The 11,695-nt window shown below is 39.8% G+C and overlaps 1 protein-coding gene across 2 annotated transcripts in view; it reads left to right on the top strand.

Annotated features, from left to right (window-relative positions):
* The first annotated feature begins 8,671 nt into the window (after positions 1-8,671).
* CADM2 (cell adhesion molecule 2) overlaps positions 8,672-11,695 on the top strand; it is a 165,008-nt gene continuing 161,984 nt past the window's right edge. For both annotated transcript variants that reach the window (XM_065415870.1, XM_065415862.1), the window contains exons 1-2: positions 8,672-8,711; positions 11,277-11,414. In XM_065415870.1, the coding sequence (XP_065271942.1) occupies positions 8,672-8,711; positions 11,277-11,414 (178 nt within the window). The remainder of the gene's footprint in view (positions 8,712-11,276; positions 11,415-11,695) is intronic.

Genomic DNA, 11,695 nt, shown 5'->3' with positions numbered 1-11,695 from the left:
GTACTCTTCGTTTTACTCCTCAGTTACAGGAAAAATACTTTTTTTCCTAACTCATCTTAATATTAATACAGCTTTGAGGGGGTGTGGGTGGGTGGGAGAGGGTGTGTATATATTGTTACAGTATCTCAGAGTCATTGTAAATACTCTTATCCACTTGTATTCCATAGACAGACCCTCAACAGTATACCCCAGCTGAGGGCCTTCCCATCAAGTAATTCTTCATACAATATGACATCTGACTCTGTCATTTTAGGTGGGAATTTGGCAAGCCTCTATTTTGGTTTGTTTGTTTGGTTGGTTTAGGTTGAATTGTTTATTAGAATTTTTTAAGTTAAAGAGGCCTCAAATGTCACACATAGTATAACACAGGGGTCGGCAACGTTTGGCACGCGGCTCGCCAGGGTAAGCACCCTGGCGGGCCGGGCCAGTTTTATTTACCCGCTGACGCGGCAGGTTCGGCCGATCGTGGCCCCCACTGGCCGCGGTTCGCCGTCCCGGGCTAATGGGGGCGGCGGGAAGCGGCGCGGGCGAGCGATGTGCTGGCTGCGGCTTCTCGCCACCCCCATTGGCCCGGGGACGGCGAACCGCGGCCAGTGGGGGCCGCGATTGGCCGAACCTACCGCGTCAGCGGGTAAATAAAACTGGCCCGGCCCGCCAGGGTGCTTACCCTGGTGAGCCGCATGCCAAATGTTGCCGACCCCTGGTATAACATATGTAGTTTACCAAAGTTTTATAATTCAGTATTATTACTTCCTTTATCCTACCACAGCAACTTCTATAAATACAATCCAGGATAGGATTCATCTTTTTTACAGTAGTGTTGCGAATGACTCTCTGTCTAACTTATTTCCTCTGTAATCCCCCAGGCTTTTTCCAGCATTACTGCTTTCTAAATAGCAGTCTGCCATTTTGTATCTGAGGATTATCCTTTTTTGCCATTACATTATCTATTGGATCTCATCTGTTTTAATTCTGACCATCTCTAAGCTTGCCAGATCATTCTGTAATTTTAATTTTTGCAGCTGCATATTAGAAAAGCATGATTCCTGGGCTGTTGTGCTATGGCACATGTCCAGTTGCATTAGTGTAATAGATTCCACTGTAATTTCACACTGCAGAAGGAACCAGATGATCAGAATTTGCAACACATTGCTTCATTCTAAGGAATATGATTTTTTTATGTGCACAATTAAACATATTCCAATTTTCCTCTGAACAGTTAAACATATTCCAATTCAAAAAAAAATCTTCACTCTCAAAGGGCTATATGTATTCAGGGTCAGATATTGAGCCTATTGTTCATTTTTTAAAGTGTGGGAGTGTATAAACAAATCCCATAAGGCCATGTGTGTCATCATCAAAAACAAAAGTATCCAGGAGTTTGGGATCACATCTCTTCAATACCAGAAGTCAGCAAGTCCAGATTTATTGAGCTGTTTTGTAGGGCTGAGAGGTTGACCATTACTGACTGAGGCTATAGATATTCTAGTACTGACGTGCTTCATCACCTGCACTAATCACCATGGTTCCTGAATGATTTGCAACAGAGAGAGAAGGAAGAAAATCCAAGTGGGGTTGGTGAAAAATGTGCATCAGTACAGAGTCTCAGATGCAAGGAATGTTTACCAACTTGTTCCACAGTCATAAAGTAGCTAAACTGAGCTTACTTTCTCTGTGCCATAGAGAATCAGAAAAGTCACATCCCGAAGAAGTTTTCTGGAGTGTAAATCATGTTGTAAACCTAGATTGCTCCACTGTACCAGAACATATTTTACTGTTAGGAATTATTTTCTTATTTTACAGAGGAAATTACCTTGAAACCTGAACTCACACAAGTAGTAGTCATGGATGCACTGACAGAAGTCAGGACCACCATCTGTGACATTACCCTTTGCTCTCTCTGGGATGGTAAATAAGAGTAGAGAAATTCTGGGGCCCTTGCTAATGAAGACTATCAACTCCTTTTCTACTACATGCTCATCGACTATATACCCTGAAACATGCAATAGTTCACTATTAAAAAAAAATCCATTAAATGCTTCCAAATGTCTAATCTCTCTTTTCTAAGCAAGCTAATTAAAAACAGTCCAGCATGATTTGTCAAGCTCCGAATATCCTGCATCCCTCTTAGCCCCACTTCAGGCTAGAGCATGGCACAGAGACAATATTGTTGCTCTGGTGGATGACTTACCTCTGGCCAGAGATGAGGAAAGTACTCCAGGTCATCCTGCTGCTCATACTTACTCTACTGTGTTTTACTTCTTCATTAATAGTGAGAACAGTTTCTTGTATTTTAGATATACTAGTACATTTTTCCATGAAAAGGCAACTATAAAATGTATTTTTTTCAAAGAATACATATGTCAGTCTTTAGTTCTGTGCAAAGGCATGAAAGGAATAAAATTCCAAAGCGTGGTATTATCTTGGCAAGATTCCACATAAACTTTATTTAGGTAGAAACCGTAGTGCTCTTCTCTAACTGGGCTGTAGTCAACTCTTACTATACAGGAAAGATAAATCAAGTTTATGTATTCTTATTTGAAGAGGAGAGGAAAAACGGATATGATTTTAGTTTAGTGTTAGATCTTTGAATACTGTCATCAACAGACAACAAACCAACTTCCTGCAAAAGAACATTATTATACTGGTGCCATTTGCAGCATTGTTGCTAAGCATTTCCATTATAAATCTTTTTTCCATGGTTTTAGTAAAAATGCACTCCAGGCTGAAACTTGGTATGTCAGATCTCAGCTCTTAAGCAGTGGTTGTTTCTACCAGTTTTCAAGAAAATGGATTGAGCTGTTTTTATGTTATATGACAGAGAAAGAAATGATGGTTCTGGTGATGTTTACTATTTCAAGTGCTGCTTTTTTTCAGCCTGTATAATAAAACTGCTTTGCTATTGGCCTCTTTCATAGCCCCTTTGTGCTTCAGTGGAATACATAACTGTTCTTTTAAGTGTATGAAATTCTGATTGAATGTTGGCACTTGTTTAGGGAAATATCATAATAGGTGCATAAAGTTGACCTAAAGGCACATTTTGCTATTGATACATTAGGCAGTATTGAGGGAATTGAGGGAAAATTATATTAATTTACAACATTAAATATAGTGTATTAAATATTCTCAGCTGTTCTCAGTGGTGGCAGATGACAGAACAAGGAGCAATGGTCTCAAGTTGCAGTGGGGGAGGTCTAGGTTGGATATTAGGAAACACTATTTGACTACGGGGATGGTGAAGCACTAAAATGGGTTACCTAAGGAGGTGGTGGAATCTCCATCTTGACAAAGTCCTGGCTGGTTTAGATGATTTAGTTGGTTTTGGTCCTGCTTTGAGCAGGGGGATGGACTAGATGACCTCCTGAGGTCTCTTCCAACCCTAATATCCTATGATTCAAATAATATCTGGTAAAAAGAGGGCAAAATTCAATCATAGTTTCAGATAATTTGTTTTTAGCACATATGACATTCATCCAAATTATGTAACTGTGTGATAGTTAAACTACTTAGAGCCAGTGGTTCGTATGGAAAATAATTTCCCCCATCCCCCCAAAAGGTCAGTAACCTTTGTATAACAGAGTTCTACTCTTGTGTCTGAACTACTTGCATGTGGTTAGAATTGGAATGTTCTGAGATCAGTTCTGAGCTGGCCCCTAAAAGGATGGCATAAGTTGAACTGTTGTGAGGAGTATTGGCCAGAAAAGCCTCAGTCATCATCTTTCTATTTATCTGCTGATATGGGAGGAGCTCACATGTTCTGCCTTGGAAGATGCCTATTTATGTGTGGCTGCAGTAGCTTTTCATGAACTTGTTTTCACCGGTTGGTATGTCCAGTATACCTCCGGTACTTGGCTTTATTGTTTTATCTTCTGTGGTTTTAATCATGTTTCTTCTTATGTTATGTATATTTCTCCTCCTATTTTCTGGATGGAATCTCTCATGTGACAGGAATATGTCCATCATGGACAACTACAAGCACTATTTGCAGTGCCTTGGAGCAGTTCATGACACACTCGGATGTGAGATCTGCTCAAAGTTGTCACCTTTAAGTCATCAGGCCCCAAGGAGAATACGTCAGGCTTTGGCTGACCTACCCTGAAGCAACCAATAAATCCAACTTGAAGTCAGTGCAAAAGAGCTGCCTTCAAGGCAGCAGATTCAAAAATCATTTTTTGCTGGTAGATGAGGCTCTGTCAGAACTGCTAAGTTTGGTGCAGATCTGCCTTAGTAGGCGCCCAGAGCAGCAATTTAATAGCTTTGCAATGATTTGTGAACATCCAAATTTAGCAACCAAAGAGTCATGATAGAGATTAATTTTCATCAGGGTTTAGATAGAAATAGATTGTGGATCTGAATTCTAACATAGGAGTCAGAGTGGAGCCTCTCCCAAAGAGGAAGTTGCATATTAGTCCATATCAATGACTGTACATCTTGGTTCTCCCGAGTAAATAAACCTAAATGCTCTGGTTATTATAGTTGTCCTATTTGCACTTTGGCTGTCAGAGAGCTGGTAGCCCCAAAACACAACCAGGCCATAAGGTTTTTGGCTATTCTGAGGTGGATGACTCTCTTTTTTTTTTCCTCTGATACAAAACAAATTCTGAAACCTCAAATTTTTTCACAAAACAGAATTCTTCCTTTTCAGTCATCCCTACAAATTGTTACACTTACGATGTTGATACCCATTGTATCTGAAGAATGAAGAAGTAGAGTTTATATAATCATTTTAATAGCAAATAATTCCTTAAAATGCTTTGGGAAACCCGATATTCCAAACCACTGTGTGTGCTAATGGATATTTAAAAAAAAAACCCACCATTTGCGGGGAACTGTGTATTACTAAGCTGGTAGGAAATAGAGTTTGTCTGGCTGTGCTGGAAGGAGGACAGGACACAGTGGATATGGTTTAATTAGGCTGCAACTTTATTTCTAAATGTCTGAGAGTACCTGGCAGATAAAACAGTTCATTGTAGGCAATTCATTATCTATTGTGTATACCCATGGGGTGGGGGCTGCTGTCAGCCTTCCCCCTTTACCCGTCCTGGTCCCCAGTCAACATGCTGCTGGGTTAAAGGGGAGGGGCGGCTCCCTGCCATACCAGTCATAGCAGCCCAGACCCCCCCCCACACACACATTTCCACTCCTTTAAATAATACCTCCTTTAAATCCTTTACCAGTCCATTTTCTCCAATCACTGTATACCTCCATCATCTGCCCCATGCTTACAAAATTAGTTGCAACATCATAGCTTAACTCCCATTTCATATTCACCCACTGTGGGTAAGGCAGAATCTTCCTCCCCACACACACCCCTCTCACCTTGGCCAATCTGGTGGTGAGGGAAAACATCCTTCCCAGCCCCTAGTGAAAGATCTACAAAAAGGAGTAAACAGTGAGGTGTCATTGTTTTCAGATGATATAAAATTACTCAAAATAGTTAAGTCCAAAGCAAACTAAAGAATTAAAAAGAGATTTCACTAAACTGGGTGTCTGGGCAACAAAATGGCAGATGAAATTAATGAAGATAAATGCGAAGTAATGCATATTGGAAAACATAATCGCAACTGTACACACAAAATTATGATCTAAATTAGCTGATACCATTCAAGAAAGAGATCTTGGAGTCATTGTGAATAATTCTCTGAAAATATCCACTTAACAGTCAAAAAAGCTAACAGAATATTAGGAACTATTAGGAAAGGGAGGGATAATAGGACAGAAAATATCATATTGCCACTTTATAAATCCATGGTATGACCACACCTTGAATACTGTATGCAGTTCTGGTTGCCCCATCTCAGAAAAGATATATTAGAATTGGAAAAGGTACAGAGGATGGCAACAAAAATGATTAGGGGTATGGAACAGCTTCCATATGAGGAGAGATTAAAAAAACTGGGGTTGTTCAGGTTGGAAAAGAGACGACTAAGGGGCGATATGATAGAAGTCCATAAAATCATGAATGGTGTGGAGAAAATGAATAGGGGAAGTGTTATTTATTCCTTCACATAACACAAGAACCAGGGGATCACCCAATGAAATTAATAGGCAGCAGGTTTCAAACAAACATAAGGAAGTGTGGAGGAACAGGACAGGGGGGCCTTCTTTCCGATAGCCAAAGTTCTGGGCCTACAGGCCCCAAAACACCTCCAACAGAAGGCTGTCATGATGGTGACCTTTGTGCAGAGTAGAGAAGGCCTAAAAGCCTGAACAATACTGCTCAAATCAATTCTCTGCCAAAACCCAGACAAAAGTAGTGGCAGAGGAGGGGAAAGGAAGGAAGGAAAGAAACACAAAATATAATAACCGCAAGTTTATGAAATACATTAAGAAATTGCTTTTGCAAAGAGCTAATCACTCTTGCAGTTGTAGCTATCTGCAAATTCTCCAATTCCAACTATCTACAAATAACCTATAATAGTTCCCCTTTAAGCATCTCCTGAAAAGCCCCCCTTAGCCCTTGTCAAAATCACCCGGAAAATGACATGTACCAAGTCTTAAGAAATGTACCCAAGCTAGGGCCGAGCACCACCTCTGCGGAAACCACTGAGCATCCCTCTACATCCACCTCTCGGAAATTGATAAAGTAGGCAAAGGGGAGGAGGGAGGACTGACCCCAACCCCAACACCCTAGCTCGTGATCAGCTCGTGATCACCCCAAACCCAGCCTGTGATTTGCCCCCGAGCTCGTGTTCACCCCATGCCCAGCTTATAATTGGTCCCCAATTTCTTAACTCATGACGTATTGTTTGTACCCTGCTTGTGGTTTAATGGAATAAAAGCAGCCTGTGAGCTGTTGCTAGGTGTGTTGGTCTCCGGACTACACCCCAGTGCACTGGTTTGTATGTCAATAAACTGGCCTCAGGCATGAGTCTTTGAACTAAAATGACTGCGTGGGGGTCTTTGACCACGACAGAAGTACTTCTTCGAAAAATACACAGTCAATCTATTGAACTCATTGCTGGGGGATGTTGTGAAGGCCAAAAGTACAACTGGGTTCAAAAAAGAATTAGGTAATTTCATCGAGGATAAGTCCATCAATGGCTATTAGTCAAGATGGTCAGGGATGCAACCCCATGCTCTGGGTGTCCATAAACCTCTAACTGCCAGAAGCTGGGACTGGATAATGGGATGTATCATTTGATAATTGCCCTGTTCTGTTCATTCCCTCTGAAGCTGCTGGCACTGGCCAGTGTCAGAACACAGGATACTGGGATATTGGTCTGACCTAGTTGGGCCATTCTTAAGTTCTTATGTAAAGAGCCAACTACAGTAATACACACTGCAGATCATGAGAAAACCTGGTATTTAATGACTTCCATGGGTGGAAGTGTAGGTGATGCTCAACTGGTCCAGGTATAAGAGGGTTTTTCTTGCACCAGTATAGACCGAAATAGTCTTCCCTCTCTTCTGGTGACTGGGGAGGAGAGGGTGATGGGTCTGCTGACCTGGTTTGAGGCAGCTGCAGCAAGTCCCTCTGGTTCTCTAGTCATTAAAGGAGCCACACACCTTTTCCTACAAGCCAGAAAATGGCCCCCACTGCTTAATGTGAGGCTGATACGGGCCTCACTGCTTCATGTGGGGCATTGTTCAGAATATAAAAGTGTATGGTGCAGGTAATTCCATAATCATGTACATATACCCAAGGGAAGCTTCTCTCAGCCCTACCCCCTTACCCATCCTGGTCCCCAGCCAACCCACTGTTGGGACCCTATCATCCCCCCTTGAATGAAGGTGAAGGGGGGGCTATAAAGGAGGTGTGGGTTGGCTCCCTGCCATACCAGTCATAGGAATCGCAACCTCCTGCCCCCGATTCCACTTCTTTAAAGAGTACCTCCTTTTAATCCTTTAGCAATGCAGTTTATCTGATCATCATACCCCTTCCTTATGAAGTTCTCCTAATCCACTAGGTTTGGTGTCTCTTGCTGTCTTGGGGGGAAGGGGAGAGGAGGAGGGATAAGTGACCACCCTCCCCTCCCACATTTAGATCCCCCAGAGGAAAAATAGGGGAAGTTCCCTGAAACCCACCAAGTTCATTCCTACAGACATCCATTGCAGCATTGGACAGAAGGGACTCACTTTCAGACCTTGACCCCAAAACCTCCATCTGATGCTGGTCATATTCACCCCTGCTCGTTGTGTCACTGTCCTGTCCTGTTTCTGGGAAACAAATGGAAATCATGGGGTGGTATTTTGGATTCATTGTTCTGTTGCATACTTGTGTAGTGGTTCAGATGATTTAATATCATTTGATATAATGCAAGGGACCAAAATGTAGCTGAGACTGGTTACATCACTGAATCCCAATATTAAATATGTAATAATTTATATGGTCATATTTTGTTTTTCAGCTGATTTTGAGACGATCCAAAAACTGTTGAAATGTTGGAATTCCCTGAAAGGAAAAAATAACACCAAAATCTATCTTTAACCTGGTCTATGTCTCCATATAATCAATTTGTAATTTAAAATGTTCATTAGACTGCTGCATTTAAACCTATTGAATAACATACTGTACTGTATTAATGTATCTTTAACATATACATTTTGTTTTCCAGCCCTGAGGGACAACAGAATTGAGCTGGTTCGAGCTTCATGGCATGAACTGAGCATCAGCGTCAGTGATGTGTCTCTGTCAGATGAAGGGCAATACACCTGTTCTTTATTTACTATGCCTGTCAAAACTTCCAAGGCTTTTCTCACTGTTCTGGGTAAGTATAGCCGGCTGAGAATACCAAAGTGAAATGAGTTAAGAGATGAGTTTTAAGACTTCTCAAATCTTGGTAAATTTTTCTAGTGTGAATTTTCAGAAAACTTCGCAGCAGACGCATGTAAAACACCCACTCTTGCTTTCTCTAAAGATTGCTTGACTAGAACCATGCCTAGGAATAGCAAGCCCCTTATTATGTGCGATGTGGCAGGACCATGAATTACAGTGCACATCAATAGTACCACATGAGTGCTCCTTAAAATGGACATAACCTCTATATCCCAAGCACCAAAGGGGTTAACAGGGTGCATGTGTTCATCTCCTAACAATGTACTGTATAGGGCAAAGGAGACAAAACCAGAGAGCATGAAATCAAAAAGGGCTTTAGGGACTCATAGTTTTTCCTTAGCTATGCATTTTCTTGGCTCATTCTATTTTCTTTTTTCCTCTACAAAGTGCATATTTTCACTGGGCTTGCTTCTTTTATGCTTCATCCTCTAAATGCTCTGCTGTTTTCCCCAAAGGTTATAGAGAGAGACACACACACACACACACACACACACACACACACAAAAAGCAATAGATTCATAGCGATGCCCAAAAAATAATGTTTCAACTCCGAGCTTTATGTGATTCTATCAATGTCAGTAGCCCAATCAGCTGAAATTGCTATAGTTCATTGAAACACACCTGTGCACCTAACAAGTGATACGATTTTAAAGATTGATTTTTTTCCACATTTTGTTTTGTTTAGCTTTTTATATATAGAAAAGCAGGCAGTTGAATTTAATAGGACTAATGCAAGATGTTCTCTGTGCTAGTAATATTAAAGTTAATCCAGCCAGGGAATTGGTTTTGTGCATAGGATATGAAATATGCCTCTGTGAGTCCCACTGAGTCTATTTTACAAAAATCTTCACAAGTTTGCCATTAAGGACAAAAAATATCCACTCAAAGCAGAGTATTTTGGGATAACAACTGCCTAAGGGTTAATTTTTTTTCTGTAGAGAGCCATCTCAAGATCCAAAGAATAGATGATTAGTCAAATTCAACCTATTAAATGGCATTGGGACCCAGATAAAAGGGTGTTACAAAGGTAAAAAGCCAGACATCTAATCAGTAGCTTCTAATCAGGGTGGCTTGATTTTTTTTATGGTCTATTTAGTTCTACTTTTTATTTGCGTGGGTTTTTTTTTTTTACATGACTGCTTTCCAACATCTTCCGTTTTCTTTCCAGCAAAAAGACAGCAGCAAGGTTTCAGAAGCATCTGTCTCACTATAATTTTATTTGTCTATTAGAAACTCACATTTAAAATTCTTCTAAAGATGCCCCATATGAGAGTAATGTTCTTTTTTTTTTCCTTTGTAATTTATTCCATGCCATCATTTTAATCAGAAAGATGATTTATATGCAGAAATATTCTTTCTATTCACTGGTCTGATTTGGATTAGAAGATTTTAATGTACAGGGATTATTAAAGATGCTATTTCATGCCCCTGAAAAGTAGGAGTAGTTTTACTACAGAAACTACACTGTGATAGGTGCTGTTGTTTGTGTTTGGAGTAATGTTTGATTGCGTGCAGTGTTTATCGGTTTCCTTTGGAAAAGGAGAGACACGAACAAACCACATTGCAAGATGCAAAGCACAGAGCGGAATTTCAGTGACTGATCCCTTTATCCAGGAATGAAAATCTGTGAATTAACTGAAACATTCCAGATGTAAAGGGTAAACCTAATCGTATTATAAGAGCTTTTAGAAACTGTGGAAAGATATATCCCCTCAAAATAAGTCATTTCTGTGTGTTACTAAACCAGTCATTGAATATAACTAAATATTCTCAATTTTATTCACAGTTCTTTATTTTAAATCTCCCTCCATTCCTCAAAACATAATCCTTGCCATCTCTAATGTTTGGAGTATGATATTTAATGGGCATAGGACCTGATACAGACCTCACTGAATCAATGGAAGGATTCCTATGAATTCTGTGTGCTTTGGATTGGGCCCATTATTACTATATATTATTTAAATCTGAAAAGAGAGGATTTTTTCCCCCCTTCTTTTTGCTCTCCTTTTGTGGTAGGATTCCCTGAATTCATGCTGGAACTGTCTGTTAAAATGCAGCTGGATCAGTTTGGATTTTGTTCCTGGTTATGTTTCATTTTAACAAGAGTAGTTAATATATTCCATGCCTCCCACCCAAAATAATCTGCTTAAAATGCAGATATCCACTATATATCGAGCAATAGGAAGTCATTCTGAACTTGAACATAAAGTATGAGACAAGCTGGATTGGTTTAAAATTAACATACAAAACATGTTCATTTTCTTCAATTAAACTCTAGTATGGTTCAGATTCACTGGTCAGTTTAAAATAGAAAACGGAATTCAGTGACACTTGTTGTTAGGCTTGTCAATCATAAAGTGAATAAACCTATCTGTTATTTCTTTTGGAAATTGACCTCTAATAGGTTAACCTTATCAACTGACAACCCTCTGGTCAAAGGCTTAAAGTAGCTGATTGGCAACATACTGTATCTTTTATTTGCTTGATTGTTTCTTAGGTGTTCCTGAGAAGCCACAAATTAGTGGATTTACTTCACCAGTTATGGAGGGAGAGAGGATGCAGCTAACTTGCAAGACCTCTGGTAGCAAACCAGCAGCTGATATCAGATGGTTCAAGAATGACAAAGAGATTAAAGGTATTGAAAAACATTTCTATGTAAATATGTGTCAACATCAAAACTAAAGCATTTAATGGGATAGAGGATTGCTTGGAATTGTATCACTTTCATTTTTATAAAAGGACGGACATTATCTAAACATGCAAGAATCAATTCTATTATGTAAATGTGGAAGAACTGATCAATATTTATCATAATAGCAATATTACTGATTTTTTTTGCAAAATGTTACAACCTATAATTTTTAATTATAGTTTGTAACATTTTGCAAAAAAAATCAGTCATATTGCTATTATTTT

Source organism: Emys orbicularis, chromosome 1 (genome assembly GCF_028017835.1).
Source record: "Emys orbicularis isolate rEmyOrb1 chromosome 1, rEmyOrb1.hap1, whole genome shotgun sequence".
NCBI classification, from domain to species: domain Eukaryota; kingdom Metazoa; phylum Chordata; order Testudines; family Emydidae; genus Emys; species Emys orbicularis.
Note: the sequence above shows the minus strand (reverse complement) of the source record. Positions and strands in the feature narration are given on the sequence as shown.